General features: G+C 44.5%; 2 protein-coding genes across 3 annotated transcripts in view; both read left to right on the plus strand.

Annotated features, from left to right (window-relative positions):
- The window catches only part of atp8b4 (ATPase phospholipid transporting 8B4), a 363747-nt gene that overhangs the window by 339695 nt on the left and 4071 nt on the right, over positions 1–19981 (plus strand). The window lies entirely within an intron of this gene.
- The window catches only part of nnt2 (nicotinamide nucleotide transhydrogenase 2), a 75175-nt gene that overhangs the window by 31712 nt on the left and 23482 nt on the right, over positions 1–19981 (plus strand). For both annotated transcript variants that reach the window (XM_078241381.1, XM_078241382.1), the window contains exons 8-15: positions 905–1038; positions 1156–1347; positions 3528–3681; positions 5097–5258; positions 6840–6950; positions 8089–8234; positions 10670–10865; positions 19518–19751. In XM_078241381.1, coding sequence (XP_078097507.1) covers positions 905–1038; positions 1156–1347; positions 3528–3681; positions 5097–5258; positions 6840–6950; positions 8089–8234; positions 10670–10865; positions 19518–19751 — 1329 coding nt within the window. The remainder of the gene's footprint in view (positions 1–904; positions 1039–1155; positions 1348–3527; positions 3682–5096; positions 5259–6839; positions 6951–8088; positions 8235–10669; positions 10866–19517; positions 19752–19981) is intronic.

A 19981-nucleotide genomic window follows, 5' to 3' on the forward strand; every position in this document is an offset into this window, starting at 1 on the left:
GGCTGAGAATAGACAAGTGAATGAGGTGTTATTGGGATTCCCAACCCAGGGTAAAAGGGAGTTTGCCTTTGGACTTGATGTTGAATAGGAAGGAGAGAGGATTAAATATGATACAGAAAATAAGATCATGGTCTATCACCCATTGCCTTTAAGTCGAGCAAAATATTATTGTTTTGAGCTGACCTACTGCTAATCTGTTGTATATGTGCAAATAGATGGGCAGGGGGAGGTGGAACTGTATATGTGCACTAAGTTTTAGATAAAATGTTGGTTTCTACTAGTTTTATATAAAGAAGTAGAAAATATACTTGTGCTTTTATACAGTGCTATGTTTTTCAAATTGAGCAAAGGGTATAGAGGGAGTGCAGTGAAGATTTACCAGGCTGATTCTTAGGATGGCAGATCTGTCATATGAGGAGAGACTAAGTTGGTTAGGACTGAATTCATTGGAATTTAGAAGAGTGAGAGGGGATCTCATAGAAACTTATAAAATTCTAACAGAATTAGACAGGGTAGATTCAGAAAGAATGTTCCTGATGGTGGGGGAGTCCAGAATTAGGGGATTGAGGGTAAGGGGTAAACCTTTTAGAACAGAGGTGAGGAGAAATTCTTCATCCAGAGAGCGGTGAATGTGTGGAATTCACTACCACAGAAGATAGTTGAGCCCAAAACATGTGATTTCAAGAAGAAATTAGACATAGCTCTTGGGGATCAAGGGACTTTGGCGGGGGGGGGGAGGCAAGATCAGGATATTGAATTTGACAATCAGCCATGATCAAAATGAATGGTGGAGCAGGCTCGAAGGGCCAAATGGCCTACTCCTGCTTCTATTTTCTATGTAAGAAGGAAGGGTGACACACTTTACACTAACAATGTACAATCTTCTGTGTATGTGCATTTACAGGAAGACGTGCACCAATCCTTATCACCAAGGAGATGGTGGAAACCATGAAGGATGGTTCAGTTATTGTTGATCTTGCTGCTGAAGCTGGTGGGAATATAGCAACAACAAAACCTGAAGAAGTTTACATACATAAGGTTAGAAGTTCTTTTCCTCTGTTGTGGTCATTTATGTTGGTTGACAGAAGATTACGGTCCAATTTATTTTTGCAAATCTCAACTCTTCTTTGTTAACTTTCTCCTCTCTTCTGTTAGGGTGTGACCCACGTAGGTTATACCGATCTACCGAGCAGAATGGCCACACAGGCCAGTAGCCTGTATTCAAACAATATCTTAAAGCTGCTGAAGGCGATCAGCCCCGACAAAGAATACTTTTACTTTGAGCCGAAGGATGAATTTGGCTACGGAACGGTTGATCATGTTATCCGAGGCACCTTGGTAATGCAGGTAGGTGTTGGTGTAACATGGATGCCTGATTCGGATTATTGTAGAAGGTTTCAGACACAATTTGAGTGAGCAAGTGAAGAAGATTAAAACCGTGAGTTATGTGGCGTGAAGTGTGATAACCTCCCCCCCCACAAGGTCCATGGGGAATCACTGATTGATTTCCTTGTGGGCCTCGTTGAGTACGAGTTCCCCTGGTAACAGGCAGTGGCTTGCCCAGCTGGAACTCATTACCTGAGCCTTTTATAAGGCAGGCCCAGGACTGGACCTGCTGAACAGTAGTCCCAGGCATGGACTAGTGTGTGCACGCCACTGTAGTGGTTTCTTGCTGAACGGTAGTCCCAGGCATGGACTAGTGTGTGTACACCACAGTAGTGGTTTTACATTCTGTAATCAATCTTTTCCAGTTCAGCTTCCTGAGTTATTAAATGAAGTATAACTTGTATTTTAATTTTGTAATTTTCATTAAAAGGTATGAGATGCAATTGGGCTGTGCAGTATTAGTGTATGAACGTTAGATGAACTATTGTAGGCCAAATTTTCCCTCCCATTTATCTGCTCTCCAAGCAAGTTTTACAAGGAGCAACAACATGTCAGTGCATTCCCGCCAACTGGTGCTCCACTCCTTGTTTGAATGATGACTTCCCCTCCTGAATCCTATTTCAATCAGATTCCCACCGGAATTGGAGAGGAACTGTAAAATCAGGAGGGAGCGTTACGAGTTTATGATCACAATACTTGAGGAAATGTGATGGCTGAAATGAGAAATCTAATGTATTTGCGAATGCTAGCCATTCTGAAAGGAAGCATTTTGCTGAGTTGAACCTTATGGATTTTTTTTTTAAGCTTTTGGGTGAAACTGTTCATAACCTCAGCATCCTATTTGACCCGAAGCTCAGCTCCTGACCCCATAACATCTCCATCTCTAAGATCGCCCTCATCCATACGTTTGTCACATATTGACTATTCCAATATTCTCCTGAGCAGCTTTCCCGTCTTCTATAAACCGCAACTCATCAAAACTTCTGGTGCCTGCGTCCGAACCCACATCCAAGTCACTCTTGCTGGCATACAATGGTGAACAGTCGACCAGCACCTAGAGTGGGCAGTGCTAAGGTGCCCTCTGGGCAATGCCAGGGGGCCAGGTTGGCAATGGCCGGGGGCACTCCCATCACCCCCAAATTCCTGGGGGGGTCTCCATGGTCATTGCCAGCTTGGCCCCCAGGCACTGCCCAAGGGGCAAAGTGGCAACCCAGGGGGCACCTTCACACTGCCCACTCTAGGTTGGGGGGGGGGGGGGGGCATGAGACTCTAACAAGACTGGAGACTTCAGTCCCAAGCCCACTAATGATATGGTAATTCTAATTTAAATAAAGTATCCAGCTCCAAGCCAATTTCTGGTGTGGAGCTGACTACACCACAAATCTGGCGGCCGGAGACTCGTGGAGGCCGTGGCACCCAGCGGGGAGCCTGCTAAACAGCCTCCACTTGAGACTCCCGGCCCGCTGTGCTGCTTTAAATCGCCCCCACCTATCCCTGACCAAACTTTGTGTCTTCCTTTCTCATATCTCCGTTGGCGCAGTGTCAATTTTTGACTTTTCAGCAATAACCTTGGGACATTTCCCATGTTAATAGAATCGTACGGTGCAGAAGGAGGCCATTTGGCCCATCGTGTAATGAGACCACATAAATGCAAATTTTCTGCACAAATATAGACAAGCCTGAGTTGAGTCATAGAAATCATAGAAACCCTACAGTACAGAAAGAGGCCATTCGGCCCATCAAGTCTGCACCGACCACAATCCCACCCGGGCCCTACCCCCATATCCCTACATATTTTACCCGCTAATCCCTCTAATCTACGCATCCCCGGACACTAAGGGGCAATTTTAGCCTGGCCAATCAACCTAACCCGCACATCTTTGGACTGCGGGAGGGAACCGGAGCACCCGGAGGAAACCCACGCAGACACGAGGAGAATGTGCAAACTCCACACAGACAGTGACCCAAGCCGGGAATCGAACCCAGGTCCCTGGAGCTGTGAAGCAGCAGTGCTAACCACTGTGCTACCGTGCCGCCCTAATTGATTTTGTGTACTCTTTGACCAAATAGAAATTTAAATTAGAAGCGAAAGCCAAATCAATCCTCATTTGATAAAATGATTGTCCACCTTTTGTACACAGGAAGGCAAGAATATATTTCCAGCACCCCAACCCTTAAATGTTCCAGAAGCTGCACCTGTTAAACAAAAATCAGTGACAGAACTTAAAGCAGAAAAGGTGGCCATGGTGTCTCCATTCACAAAGACAATGACCTCTGCTGGTATCTATACAACAGGTAAGGCCAAGGTTGGGGGAGAGGGGGGGGAGGCTAAGACCATGTGGCAGTGGACAGGACCATGGGTCACTCAAGCAATCCGAGAAACTCTGCTGTGCTTGACATTCCTAAGTGGTCTCCCATCCACATACAAAGCAGCCCGGATTCTGCATAGCCTCTTGAGATCTGATGAGGTCAGGCATTTCCAGGGAAATATGGCCTTGGGCAAAATGTTCTGCAAACAGCAGTTGACTTGTTTGTTGCCCTTCAATCAATTGTACGGCACTGAGAAGATCAAATCCCCGTTTGGTTTATGATTTCCTTAAAAGGATCAGAGTAATTCAATTTATGGAGATGATTGAGGATAAGAGCGAGTTCATCCTATCATAGCCTTTTTTTTTGTTTCAGAAGTTGGCTAGTCAGGGCCCCCCTGAAGGCCAGGAAGGGAATTGGGGAAGGGCCACAAAAAAGGAACCATGCCGGCTGGTGTCTCATTCTGGGCTGCGCTGGCCTTTTTGGGGGAGGCAGATTCCAGCACTGGAAAGTCCGCCTGTCCCACAAGGCATGAAGGCAATTAGTCACATTAAGAGTCTGGAAAATCAGTGGTCACTGCCTGAGGCAGGCACCCAGATCGGGGGACTGGGGCATCAGTGAGGATATCCGACAGATCCTCCTGCCTGCCTGGGTGCGAGTACAGCCATAGACCCTCCCCTCACCATGAAGAGACTCCCCCCAGCCCATGTCTACTGGCTTCTTTTCCTGTTTCAAAGTATTTAAAAAATGGCTGACGTGCCTTCATAGCCGCAGCACAAAGTAAGCAGTTAAATGTTTCTCTGAAGCTGCAAGACCTTTGGCCCTTGAGAGCCTGCCCACTGCTCTTGATCATAGAATCCCTACAGTGCAGAAGGAGGCCATTGGGCCCATCGATTCTGCACCAACAACATTCCCACCCAGTCCCTATTCCTGTAACCTCATGTATTTACCTTGGTAATCCCCTGACACTAAGGGGCAATTTAGCATGGCCAATCCACCTGATCTGCACATCTTTGAAGTGTGGAAGTAAAACAGAGCGCCCGGAGGAAACCCACATAGACATGGGGAGAATGTGCAAACTCCACACAGTACCCATGGTCGCAATCGATCCCTGGTACTGAGGCAGCAGTGCTAACCACTGTTCCACCGTGCCACCCTTAATTGAAAGTGAAGTAGCCCACATGCCAATTAAGGGTTCACCCAAGTGAAAATTTTTAATTAGTTTTCTGACTTGAAAATAAAACCCGCTCCTCTTTCCTTGTCTCCGTTGGTGGATATTCATCTCATTGCTCCTGCTCCGGTTCTGTTAGAAAAATGTAAATACACGCTGACAATAAGTAAGTAGCATGCTCCATTTATCAAGTTTTACTGCTAAAGTAACACTAACCATTGTTGATTCCCAGGTTTGGCTACAGTCCTCGGATTAGGAATAAGCTCCCCAAACCCTGCTTTCACTCAGATGGTTACCACCTTTGGCCTAGCGGGCCTAGTGGGATATCACACGGTGTGGGGCGTCACTCCAGCTCTGCATTCACCACTAATGTCAGTGACAAATGCAATCTCGGGTAAGTATTTTGCAAAGTCGCATTCAGACTTATAACGCACTGGCAGGGAAATATTCTCCAAGTCTGGTTGTATTTATACCACTTTTGCATATCCTATTTATTTGAAATCATTTACATAAAGTGACCTACAAACCTGAGTGTGTAAATATGCAAATTCCCAGAAAGTGGTTTTTTTTTGGAATGGTTAATTCAAAGTTACATCTCTGATTTTATTTTCACCAGCCTCCACAGCACAAGAATCGAGTGTCCTGTCTCATGGTCTCCCTCCCTCATTGACACCCTTAACCAGTGACCACGCTGTTGACTACAACAATGGTTTTGAACTTTTTTTCCGGCAACCCAAAATGGGTCACCCCTCATGACCCACTGACCAGACAAGCTGCAGTACTGCTGCTACAGTCGCAATCTAAACGGGATTTATTGTACATTTAAAAATTCGCCGCCTTACCTTTTTCCTTTCATAAAGTGCAGATAACTTGAATTGTATCAGGCAATACTAAACTTTTCCTCCTCATGCTGGCTATGTCATCGTCAAGAACTCCTCATTGTCATGTCACCACCTACAAAATATTCTATAAACAGAACATCCCGTTTCTCTTTTGAAAAGGATCACAGAACATCCTGCATTTTTTTTAAACAGGATACCCAAAGACCCATTTTCAACATCCCCGTCGCCCCCACTTTGAAAAACCTTGGACTACGAGGCTCCCTGCCTATGTTTACCTCTGATTTAACGTTAGTGGAGAGTAGGAGTGGACTTCTGTTCCACCGTCCTACAAGCACTTTCACATTGAATTAAATCAATGGCAGATGCCTGATGTTCCCACTGTTGGTGGACTTTGCATAATGACTTGACTTCTTGGGACTTGACACCATTATCAGCCTGGTGAGATGCCGTTCGGTTGCCACTTAAACAATTGGATGGGGCCATTTTTAAAAATTTCAGCTGTGCAAATCGTGGGTCTCTGGCTTTGGCTTGCAACAAATCTTGATTAGGAGTGATAGCATCCACCAAAGTGAATGTGAAGGCCAAAACTCTCCAGGTACTGCTCCACAGGGCCCCTTTCTGAGGAGGAATTTAAAAAAAAACCAACGCTTTCTACCCAGGTGCTCTAAAAATGAGGAACCACCTTGGGTAATCGTAAACAAAAACAGAAAATGCTGGAAAATCTCAGCAATGCTGGAAAATCTCAGCAGGTCTGACAGCATCTGTGGAGAGAGAATAGAGCCAACGTTTTGAGTCTGGATGACCCCTCGTCAGAGCTCTGACTCAAAACGTTGGCATCTGTTCTTTCTCCACAGATGCTGTCAGACCTGCAGAGATTTTCCAGCACTTCCTGTTTTCGTTTTCAGTTTCCAGCATCTGCAATATTTTGCCTTTTATTTAAGTAATTGTAAAGTTTGCTCGTGTGAAATGTAACTTTGTAAACCACCGTTGTCAAAATTGTGTGGAGATGTAATTAAAAGATTGTATGACCTTGGAAGTCGTTTCGATAAACAGAAAGAGAGGAAAGCTGAATTTTTAAAAGCCTATTCCCTTTCGCTATGTAATTTGATCTTGTGTTCCTATGCACTCTTCAGGCCTGACAGCTGTAGGTGGTCTGGTCCTAATGGGTGGAAGTTACTTACCATCATCTGTCCCTCAAACACTTGCCCTGCTGGCTGCATTTATATCATCGATTAATATAGCGGGTAAGTTGTATGGCAGTGATGGGATGCCGCTGTTACTTGAACGAGTGAATATGAGCTGCCGATTTGGGATTCAACATTTTTATCCAACTGGCTTTATTAATTGATGGGAGTCAGTTTCCTTTCCCATGTTTTAATGTGGTCAGGATGCACAGATGAAACTAATGCTGAAGCTTTGTAAGAATGTTATGAAAGGAGGGAAAGAATTGACAACAGAGTTGCTCCATAATTACTTCTAATTCCTGAGTAAGCAATGATTGCTGTTTGCTCTTTCATCAGCTGCTGATTCATTCGGGACCCATCCCTCTTTACCCCACACTAGGATCCATCTTCTTTCAGACAACTGATGTCCCATGTCTTTCAGTGAATCCCTACAGTGCAGAAGGAGGCCATTCGGCCCATCGAGTCTGTACCGACCACAATCCCACTCGGGCTCTATCCCCATAACCCCACATATTTACCCTGCTAATCCCCTGACACTAGGGTCAATTTAGCATGGCCAATCAACCTAACCTGCACAACTTTGAACTGTGGGAGGAAATCACGGCACCTGGAGGAAACCTACGCAGACATGGGGAGAATGTGCGTGGAATTTGCACAGTTATCCGAGGCCGGAATTGAACCCGGGTCCCTGGCACTGTGAGGCTTAGTGAGGTTAGCACAGTGTGCTGCCCATAGTGGGACTGAGCGAGCACAGTTCCCACTCAATCTCCAATATTCCTTACCAATTTTTGGAGTGGTTCTAGCATTCGTATGTATTACCCTTTGGTTTTCAAGTGAAGGGGCTCAGGCTTCACTTGTGACCCAGCAGGAGGGTGGTCTGAAGGCAAAACTCCCACTCTCCATGAAATGCCATAATGTCCTTTTCACAAAGGAGCTTGTCATGTCTCTCCTGGATTAGTGCCTCCATACTTGCCATGGGTTGATTGGAAAAACAGCATAATCGCCCAAGTAAATTTCATCCCCTCGTGTTTGAGAGTTTATTTTAATCAGTTTTCAGCTGGAAATGGATGTTTGAACTTACAAACTGAGATTGATGTTTCTTCATTCCTGTCAATCGTGTATTCTTGTTGCAACAATTTAATTTTGGTGTTTGCAGTGAAATAAGGAATCATTGGACATTAAACGTTTTTAATTTCAGGTGGTTTCCTTATTACCCAGAGGATGTTGGACATGTTTAAGCGTCCCACAGATCCACCTGAATACAACTATCTATACATGCTCCCAGGAGCAGCGTTTGCTGGTGGCTACGGTGCTTCTCTGGCCAGTGGATACAACATAGAGCAGGTCAAGGCTGCTTCCTTTCTGTTTATTTACTGATGCAGTTCATCTCTCTGAGTATAAGATGAAAACAAGCTGGAGTTATTAAGTTCAGTTAATTTACCTTTTGGGGTCACAGGCTGCAACTTCCTTATAATTTCACATTACTTTTATCTTGCCAACTAATTAGCTTAAAATAGAAAAAAAAAATAATTTTTAATCTAAATTGTGGCATGATCACCTTAAAAAAAATCAAACGTCCTGGGGTTTAATTTCCTCTGAGCACCATTAATACATCTGGACAAGATTACTTTATGGGCTTTCACGGTGTCACAGTGGTTAGCACAGCTGCCTCACAGCACCAGGGACCCGGGTTTGATTCCCGGCTTGGGTCACTGTCTATGCGGAGTCTGCACATTCTCCCTGTGTCTGCGTGGGTTTCCTCCGGGCGCTCCAGTATCCTCCCACACTCCAAAAGACATGCTGGTTAGGTGCGTTGGCCGTGCTAAATTCTCCCTCAGTGTACCTGAACAGACACCGGAGTGTGGCAACTAGAGGATTTTCACAGTAACTTCATTGCAGTGTTAATGTAAGCCTACTTGTGACACTAATGAATAAACTTTTAAATTTTATTTTGCTTACAGTTAACACATGTTTTAACCAGTTTAACATCTGCATTAGAGAACATGTGAAGGAATTTCACATGGATATAGTAATCTAAATTTAAGTTTATCGATTAGTGTCACAAATAGGCTTACATTAACACTGCAATGAAGTTACTGTGAAAATTCCCTGGTTGCCACACTCCGACGCCTGTTTGGGTACAATGAGGGAAAATTTAGCATGGCCAGTACACCTAACCAGCATGTTTTTTGGACTGTGGGAGGAAACCGGAGCACCCGGAGGAAACCCACGGAGACACAGCAAGAACGTGCAGATTCCGCACAGTGACCCAAGCTGGGAATTTAATCTGGGTTTCTGGCGCTGTGAGGCAGCAGTGCTAACCGCTGTGCCACCGTGCCGCCCGAATCATCGCATCACCAGAGTAAATTTAGCTCCCTCCAATGCCCTAACCCATTTGGTACATCTTGATAATTTGATCATATTGGCTAACATTATTGTAAATAATGTTAAATAATAGGGTGGCACAGTGGTTAGCACTGTTGCCTCGCACTATCAGGGGTTCAATTCCAATCACGGGTGACTGTCTGTGTGGAGTTTGCACATTCTCCCCGTGTCTGTGTGGGTTTCCTCCGGGTGCTCCGGTTTCCTCCCACAGTCCAAAGATGTGTGGGATAGGTTGATTGGCCATGATAAATGGCGCCATAGTGTCAGGGGAAAAGCAGAGTAAATACATGGGGGTAAGTGTGCTATTGTGGTCGGTGCAGACTTGATGGGCCGATTGGCCTCCTGCACTGTCGGGATTCTATTCTATGATAACAAGGTGCTCCGTTTGTTTCTTCTTTCACTATTCTGATGCTGAGTGAAGGGACAAGTTTATGGAAAGGAATAAAGATTGAGGGATTTTATATTTTCCAGTTGCAAGCAATAACTCTCGTAACAGTAGTTGAAAGTCAAAAATGGATCCAAAATTCAAGTAATCTATTTAATGGGTAGCTATCAACTTGTAAATGCTAAGCTTTTAAACTTTCTCATAACCTTTGGAGCACCTGGTCTTCTCCTTCAATACACAGGGTACTATTTATTCATGATTTATTGTTTGTATTGGGCACTGCCCAGGACTTTGCTTTAAGAAAAGGAATAGCAGATCTGATCTCTGACTCTGGTGAAAGTGAGCCCTTGTTTTCAGTCCTAACATTTCTGACATGCCTAAGCAGAGCCCAGGCATCCTGAGGTGAACTGGTTTTCCATTTAATGATTCTGGCTTTTGTGCATTCCGCATGGCTAATAAAAACCCAAGAAGGACAAAAGTAATTATTTGCGTGGCCAACACTGAAAAGGCTGTCAAGCCAGCTCATAAGTCTTCCCCTATTCCGTGGCAATAAGGGAAAACCCAAGCCAAAACCTTTCTGGACAGCAATAAATTGTGCCTAAACAGTGGGAGTGCTACTATACATCAAGGCCATGGGACAAGTGAACCACTTTTGAAGCACTTAGAAGTTTTTTATTGGGGCATATTTCTTCATGCGTCCATTATAATCACTTGGCTTACCCACAATGTGTGGAGAAATAAATAAATAACCACATTTAAATAATTATTTTAAAATAGCCATATGTAATGGTGACTTCGTGGTGCAAACCATTTCTTTTCATTGGGAAGCTAGTTCAGTTTTTCTGTACTTAAACATTTTTTTCTCCCAATTATTAATCTTTTTTATTAGCGCTTAACATTTGAAATATATAGTTTAATATTATGATGGATGTTAAATTGTAGCTGAACCAATGTTGCTAACATGTTAAAAATTTATTGGTACAAAGTAATAAATACGTTGCTCTTGCAGATGATGTACCTGGGTTCGGGCCTCTGCTGCGTTGGAGCATTGGCAGGACTTTCTGCTCAAAAGACGGCCAGATTGGGCAATGCGCTGGGTATGATTGGTGTAGCTGGAGGTCTCGCTGCCACTCTAGGTGCAGTTAAACCCTCGCCAGAGCTCCTGGGCCAGATGTCCGTCGCCATGGCAATGGGTGGAACCATAGGTGAGCGGGCAAATCTGATTGAAATGGCCATCAGCAAATGAATCCAGTACAGGTTAACTTGCAAATGTCTTGAGGATTGAATCCTTAGCGAAATGACTGGGGGGCGAGGGGGGGGGCGAGGGGGGGGGGGGGTGGTTCTTAAATCTCTGGACAGTTTGTTCTACAACTGCCTGTAATAGCTTGGCTCACCATCCTCTAGATTCTTCTTTTTGATCTGTTGGTGAACAGGTTCGTAAAAGTGGAGTGTCAGTTTTATAGTGCTGAAAGCAGTAAAAGGGAACAAAAATATGGAGGCATAATTCTAGAGCTATCTACAAATGAAAGTGTCCGTGTTTCGAATAAATCAGGCAACATTTATCCATTGGTAAAAGCTCAGCTTAAGCGTGTTTCCTGGCTAACTGAGCGCTCTTCTGAAAAGTCAAATGATTGTTTGTTTAAGATCAGGGTCAGTAATTACAGGGACTTGTTTCCGACTAAGTGCCGTGTAAAACAGGAGGGATCATGAGCTGCTGGAACTATGTACATGCCCTGCTGAATTCCAGTCTTGAGGTAGATAATGAGGGCAGATGTTCTGGAGCATGGCTTAATTTCCTTTTGAGGACACAGTAAAAACTGGCTAACTCCCTCAGATGATAAAATTTGGGATGGACAATAAACATCCAGTGCAAGTTGTAAAACTGCTCTTAAAAATTTCCTGTTAGTCTCAAAGTAACAATGTGTTCACTTGCCCGCCAGATAGTTTTGCTCTGTTGGTGACACACTAACCCCTGAATCACAAGATTCTGAATTCAAGTCCTACTCCAAGCCTTGAGCACAAAGACCCAGAGCTGGATTTTACACTCGCCGGTTGGTGGATTTGAAGGAGGAGGGGGTCGGCAGGGAGAGGGAGATGCATGAAATACAGTAGGTGGCCTACCACTCTGTACCCGCCTGCCCCAACCTGTCTGAAATTTTACCGGGGGGCAGGGAAGGCTCTTAAGTGACCCATTAATGGCCAGTTAAGTGCCTCTTCTCACCCTAAGGATACATGACCCACAACAAGGGGAGGCCAACATCATGCAGGAAGCCAAGCAGCTTTGGCTTATGTTGGATTGGGGGGAGGGGGGGGGGGGTTGATATTAGTGGGGGAACCTCCTTTTTAGGACCCCTACGTTTATCGAGGACACACATACACCCCCCAAACACCAACATCTCTACCTTCTGGCCTCTTGATCTCGGACCCCATCTCTCTTGACATCCTCATGAGACCGCCAACGCTGGTCTTAACCTGTGCTCTTCAGCATGGTGGGATAGTCTGTAGTCCCGGGAGGGGTCACCGTTCCCAGCTGTAGTCCCGGAAGGAGTCACGGTTCCCGGCTGGTGATGTGGGGGACTACAGAGCTGCCAGCAAATTCAATTGTCCAGTTCGTTCTAAGGTGGGATTTCTTGCTGAGAATGGGGCTGAAGTCTTCCTTTAAAGCAATTAATACTGCTCCCAGCTTTGCTACGGGGCAGCTGCTCAGAGCTACCCCTTTGACCCGTTAGTCGGGGTGGTGGAGTGGGGGGGGGGCATGTCAGTTGTCAGCTGCCGCCAATGTACCCACGTGAGGCCCAGGATTGCTGAGGGTCCCAGGCCACTGGTGAATTATGGCAGAATGGGGTCATGAGGGAGCACAGGAAGGAGTTTTGGCAGCAAGGAAAAGGGTTACTCTCATTGGGGTATCTCACCCCTTACTAATGTTGAGCCCCTTGATCAAACACCCAAATGCCTTTGAACAGGATTTACTTTTCAAGCTGGCTAAATGGTTAGTCTTCTTCCCGTCACTGGTTGCTGTGGCAGAATGCAGCCCTTAAGTGGGTATTAATTGGTTACGATTGTTGGCAGGACAGAAAGGCCACAAACCTTTCCGCCCTGGACTTCAATTAGGGCACATGCGGGAAGGTGGCAAGGGGATCACCTGCCACTCTCACACCTGATTCAATGCCTCACTGCCACCAAACCAGTCTCTGGGGAGGCATCAAATTCTTCCAGTGATTCGGAGAGTAGGGGCATGCTGGTTAAAGAGTGGCCACCACTGTTTGAACAGAAGGGATGAGGACGAACTGATATTGAAGGAGGTAAGGGTCAGTTGAGGAATGGATGAGTGTAAGTTCTCACAGTAACTGTAAGGCCTGAGAAGAATGTGGAACGTGTAACAGTAGGGAGAAATGGAAGCCCGAATCTATGCAGGTATTTGAATTGTAGATAGTGATAGGAACTGAAGAGATGCCATTGAGTTTTGCAGCATTAAGCTGGAAGAACGTTTGATAAGTCTAAATAGCAAGACAGGCAATGGGCTAATTTTATCACAGCCTTGGAATTGATGGAGGAGACGGAGAGATCAGGTTGTCAAAGAGTTATGGAAACTGGTCCTTGCTTTTCCAATGATATAGTTGATGTGTAGCCTAATAAATGCGAACAGCAAGATGCTTTTGCATGATAGAGGTGACTGTATGGAAACTTGAGGTGCTTGTTGGAAAAATAAGGGGTAAATCTGTATTCCATTAATTAAAATGGAGGAAAGGTCCTGTAAAACTACACCTATAAGGGGGGGTTTTGCGGCCTCGTTCGTCCCGAAACCAGAAAATCCCTGCCCGAGGTCAATGGACCTTCCCATGGTCCGTCCCTCGCCCGCTCTGATTCCCGTGGCGGGCGGGCTGGTAACATTCCGGCCATAATGTTTGTTATGGTCGGTACAGGTGAACCCTAACGCCACAGAATATCAGTGATTTTCAAACTTTTAATCAGCAGTAGAGGGTGCTGTTGGTCAGAAAACTTAGCAAATATTGCTGAAAACGTTTTGGTTACGTCCTTAGTATTCCGCAGTAACCATGGTGCAATATTTTATTTGCATCATCTACAGATGGAACAATTATTTGGCACATTTTGCAAAACAATGATGTGATGCCTGAGAATTAATTGGAACCGATGGCGGATTGGTCATGTGTGTTGGGCATAGATTAAGCATTGCAAATGAGTTCAAAATGAATGGCGGTATCCTTAAAAAAAAGTCTTTTGTACATTTTAAGTTATGATAGCCACGGCTAATTTTCAATCTATTGTGATCAGTGTAGACAAAAATGCTCCATAAGAAGTTAGTGCTATAAGATCTTGAATGGTACTAAAATAAGAGAAGATTCAAACTTGGGAAGATAAGGATTTATATAGAAGACACAATGCTACTGTTCCCTTGCTTTTCAGGTAGTGGGTAAGTATTCTGTACTTGAATAGTGCAGCTTCCATGTTAGATTGCTCAGGCCTTACTCAGTTTCCTTTTGTTACCTCGTGTGTATTCACTGTGATAATTCACTTTCACCTTGAGATCAAGTAAACCAGGGAGAATCCGTTACAGCGCAACAGCGCTTCAATGCATCAGGTGCCTCTTTTTAAAAGGCAAATACTTCCACCAAGATGAATGTTGCATAAATATTCCGTTGCTATGTCAGGTGGATGTTCGTTTAAGCATTGGAGTGGACATTGACAATCCCATGGAATCACTCCAGCAAAGGCTATGAGTTCTACTGATGTGCTGTCCAACATTCCTTCCTCAACCATCACGACTAAAAACAGATTAACTGGCCATTAATCTCACTCTCCTTTTTGACATCTTGACGTAATAGTTGCTGCACTTCAAAGAAATTCATCTTCTGTGCAATGTTTGTTTGGAGACATTTATGAGAGACGCGATAAGGTGCTTTATTAATACAATTATTTCACTTTTATGTCTAATTCTGTATTAGCTTTATGTATAATGGATTCAAAACTTCCATCAGTTCTGGTGACTAACGTAGAGATTAGTTCTTTGGTTTGGCTTTCCATAACGTACGAGATGTGAGCCTTTGTATTGGGTTTCTCAATGAATTATAAAAGACCAGGTCAAACAAGCTCAAATTTAAGAGTCACACTATCTTTGAGTTTTGCAACTGAAGCATAGTCCCGCAAAGACTTTACTCTGCAGTGTGGCGTACACCCAGGATAAAACCCAACTGCAATTTTCCAGATCTAGCTACAGTAAGAAGTCTCACAGCACCAGGTTAAAGTCCAACCGGTGAGTCCTGATGAAGGAGCAGTGCTCCGAAAGCTCGTGGTTCCAAATAAACCTGTTGGACTTTAACCTGATGTTGTGAGACTTCTTGCTGTGCCCACCCCAGTCCAACGCCGGCATCTCCACATCCTGCTCTAGCTGTCAGCATGCCATAAGGCACCTTTTAATAACCTAGTGGAAGAAGTTTTACTCTGCATTTGATTGTGCAGTGTCTACCCTGGTTCTTCTTGGTGATGAAAATGGATACCTTAGATGGAAAGTATCCCCTTTCCCAGGATTAACGTCCTTTGTCTGATCAGCACACAAGATATAGCAACAGCGTTGAGGCAGAATTTTGAGGAGGGCCCTTGCATCCCATTATCCAAACATTAAATACTCAACCACGGTTACTCCACAAAGTAATTCAGCGACAGAATAAGCTTGTAATTCTCAGTATACATTATTCATATGGACTTTAAATATTGCTCCGCTTATTTTAGAATGTAGAATGGATTTTGGTTATTTGGGAGCAAGATTAGATGCATAAAAACAAGTGTGAGGAAAAGGGACAGTCTTTTACAAATATGGTATCTGCCTTTGGTGTGCATGTCGTTAAAAGAAACATCTGCTTAAAGAAAATATTTTGCACAGGCAATAGTTCATTAATCCTTTCCAATGTGCCAGGTTCTTTCCGCCATTGGAACAACTGATTAAGCATTTTGTAACTGGCATGTTTCATTAAGGAACTTTGCCTCTTTGACTGCTTGTTGAGATAATATAATTGTTTTGAAATTCTCCCTCTTATTCTTATTGATGAGCTATAAATTATTTTCAAAGGAATCGGAGAGTCCTATAAAAGTTCACAGTTTATGCAACAGGAATAACGATGACAGAAATACGGCATGTGCTTGCATCCATTAGAAACCCAATACTTTAGCCTCTGGCTTTTTGGAAAATACCACAGTGAAAATGTCACTTTGTATCACAGTGTTATGAAATGTATTTTTGGTGGTTTGTGCAAGGTAACAATTTATTTCCCCACCGTTCCCAAACTTCCACTCATACCGACTGAAATTCAGTGCAGCTGGCAGACGTGTGAGCACGATCCAGACGGTCGCATTAGAATAGGTTAGCCTGAGGTCACCAGTATTAGAATTCAATACCTTTCACATATGAATTCCATTACTGGTGAAAACTGAATTGAAGACATACTTGGAAAGCCCAGGGTTCCGTAACCTACTTGAGCATCTGTACCCAGGATTTCAGCAGTGGTGGATCCATCAAACCAAATGTGCTTCGATGAAGGATCATCCAGACTCAAAATGTTGACTCTATTCTCCCTCCACAGATTTGATTTGATTTATTATTGTCACATGTATTAGTATACAGTGAAAAGTATTGTTTCTTGCGCGCTATACAGACAAAGCATGCCGCTCCTAGGGAAAGAAACGAGAGAGTGCAGAATGTAGTGTTACATTCATAGCTAGGGTGTAGAGGAAGATCAACTTAGTGCAAGGTAAGTCCATTCAAAAGTCTGACAGCAGCAGGGAAGAAGCTGTTCTTGAGTCAGTTGGTGCGTGACCTCAGACTTTTGCATCTTTTTCCCGACGGGAGAAGATGGAAGAGAGAATGTCCAGGGTGCATGGGGTCCTTAATTATGCTGGCTGCTTTGCCGAGGCAGCGGGAAGTGTAGACAGAGTCAATGGATGGGAGGTAGGTTTGCGTGATGGATTGGGCTACATTCACCATCTTTTGTAGTTCCTTGCGATCTTGGGCAGAGCAGGAGCCATACAAGCTGTGATACAACCAGAAAGAATGCTTTCTATGGTGCATCTGTAAAAGCCTGGTGGTGCAGTGGGCTAGCACGCTTGCTCGGAGAGCAGGAGACCCAGGTTTTCAAACCTGCTGAAATTTTCCGGCATTTTCTCTTTTTTGAAACCAAATTTGCACCCGTTTTGTTTTTCATTCTAGCTTTTTCCTCAATTATAATTTGTTTTGCTCGTTCTAAGTCTTTCTTTACTCTTCATGCACTTTTTTCTTTCTCCCCCTCCCAATTTTCATTTGTCCCTACCTTCCACTGCACCCCTCACCCACAAATCTCAAAGTGAAACGGGTAGTAGTCAGTGTAGCAATAATAACAGCTTCCCCAGGCTTACAGGGTGATGATGAGATCCTAAACCAATAAGAAAAGCAGCAGTATTTTGTGTGTTGATGTTACATTACAATGTGGTTAGGTAGACAAACCAGAAACCAAATGAGGGGGAGATGAATGAACAATTTCAACCTACGTACATCTTTCACAGTGCTTTAACTAGGTGATGGTGTGCTGATATACGTTGGAATGAAGAGAGATGCATTGATGATACAATTCTCCATGTGTTGAATTTTTGGACATGGTCACACTGCTGTAGAGAAGCACGCCATGGACCTCAACTTACTTTAGTTCCTCCAGTCCCATGTAGGATAATGGGCAGTAAGACTTCATCACCGGCTCCAGTCCATCACAATTTCTTCTGCTTCAGGTCAGGTGGTGTCCAGCTCTTGGAGGTCCTCCGTAAAGGTACTTGGTCTTCATTGGCTAATCCTGGCTTCTGGTGTCCATTCAACTTCCATCCTGGCAGTACATGTCCTGCTATCTTTCATCATTTCGCCATCACAATGTCCCTCACGCATCTCGGTCCAGTTCTTTGTAGTACTTTGGTGATGCTGTCTATCCGTGTAATGCCCAGGATCTTCCACAGGCAGTGTTGGTGAAAGACTTCCAATTTACATGACCCCTTTTCTGTTCTCATACATGTCTCTGGCATAGATTACAGTTGGTACTACAATGGGCATGTAGAATTGCAGCTTCATAGTTGTGCTGATGGTGCTGATTGCCCAGATAGAGTGGAGCCATTGGAAGACCAATGCTGCTTTGCCAAATCTTGTATGGATATTGATCTCTACATCACTCTCACTGGCAATGTTAGATCCTCGCTAGGGGAGATGGTTGACATCCTCGGTGTTTTGTTGCCCAATGGTGATGTGAGGGACTTGTTGCCATCCAGTCACTATTGTCTTGGTCTTCTGGCAGTTGATCTGTAGATCAACCTTGTCTCCACTACTCAAGACTGATGGTCATGTCTTGGAGTGCATGCAATTCTTCAGCCTGTAAGGTGATGTCATTCGCAAAATCCAGGTCTGTCAACCGGCGGTGTTGCCACAAGATGCCAAAGTCTGCGCCCACCATCGGTTCCCAACCGGGCAGGTGAAAAGCCAAACAAAGAAATCCATGCATGACACTCGCACATCATCTGGCATTCTGCTGAAGAACGCCACAGGGCCAGAGATAAGATATGTTATTCAGTAAGATGGGGGCAAAGCTGAAAGAGTGAAAGAGAGTCCTGCACACACATGGATGCTGTGCATAGAGGTGCTGGAAAGATAGAGCTCAGTGTCATTAGTGTAGTTGTGGAAGCTATTGGATGCAGCTGCTAACAAGCAGCATGTTGATGAGGAAGAATGGGAGGGATCGGAAAGAGATTCCAGAGTTAACGGTACATTGATAATGAGCAAAGAATTTTGTTTGTGCTGCCAATTACAGATAACATAATGCGTATATATATTTATTGATCCTTGAGGGCAGTGAACAACCTTAATGTGATTGGAACTGAGTCTTGGGGCTGAATATCACTGGTCCCCTGATTGGGAGGAATGGAAACAGGTGGGGTGGGCAGGAAGCTATGCTGGGCCTTCTCCTCATCACTGTCCCATTGCAAGGGAAGTTTCCCCCGTGGTGGGCAGGAGGTTGGCTACGATCAGCTGCCCACTTCACATAGGCATGCGGCCAATATGGGCCATTTTATGGGGCTGCAGGTTTTTTTGCTGATGGTGGGGCGGGCACTCCAGCTATGTGGAAAGTGCCGCTGGCTTCTTGAGGCGTTCTCCATGGGAGTGCAGCATTGGAGCTGGGGGCTCCAGGAAAGGTGTGGGTTCAAAAAGCACCGCCCACGTATCCAACAAAACATCTCTCTCTCTCTCTCTCTCTCTCTCTCTCTCTCCCCCCCCCCCCAACCTGACATCAGAATGCAAGAAGCCCGCAGTAAAATTTAGCCCTTTTATGTCATGAGGGAATGGGTAATAAATGTAACTTTGCCAAACCTCAAATGTACACAAGTAAGATCATTTGATTACAGACAAATGCTTGGACCTAAGTTGGGTTGATTGGCCATGCTAAATTGCCACATATACCGGAATTTTACCGCCTCACCCGCCCGAGGCTCGTAAGATCCCACCTGAGGCCAACGGAGAATGCCATTCGGCGAGCCTCGCCCGCTCCGATTCTGGGGCAAGTGTGCTGGTAAAATCCCGGCCGTAGTGTCCCAGGATGTGTGGGTTAAGGGGATTAGTGGGGTAAATACGTGGGGTTACGGAGCCTGGGTAGGATGCTCGGTTGGTTGCAGAAACAGTGGGCCAAATGGCTTCCTTCTGCACCGTAGGGATCGTATGGTTTCTGTAATTGTCCCCCTATCATTATGCTTGAAGTGGGTGGAGGTGGGGAATCTGCATCCTTGTTGACTCTCGAGTGTATGTTTTCTGTCTGATTCTAAATGGCATTTTTGTTTGTCAGGTCTCACCATCGCCAAGCGCATTGAAATATCGGACCTTCCTCAGCTGGTTGCAGCCTTTCACAGTTTGGTCGGTCTAGCGGCAGTTCTCACCTGCGTGGCTGAGTATATGATTGAGTTCCCGCATCTTGATACAAATCCCGCAGCAAACCTTATTAAAACCGTGGCTTATTTGGGCACGTATATCGGTGGCGTGACATTTAGTGGTTCTCTGGTGGCTTATGGAAAGTTACAAGGTAATATTTTGTTTATACTTTTAAGAACTCATTGTACTAAACTATGTCATTGTTGAAACGTGATATTCAAGCTTTATGAAGTCTAACTTTCTTTAACAGTTTACTCAGTAAATATACTGATTAACAGTATATATTGTGTACCCATGCTGTGAGTTATAATAATTTTAATATTATTGAACACTGAGGGCTGGTACATCCCCTGATACAAAATAATTTTATTGCCAATCAGA

The sequence above is a fragment of the Mustelus asterias genome, chromosome 24 (assembly GCF_964213995.1).
Source record: "Mustelus asterias chromosome 24, sMusAst1.hap1.1, whole genome shotgun sequence".
Classification (NCBI taxonomy): Eukaryota; Metazoa; Chordata; class Chondrichthyes; order Carcharhiniformes; family Triakidae; genus Mustelus; species Mustelus asterias.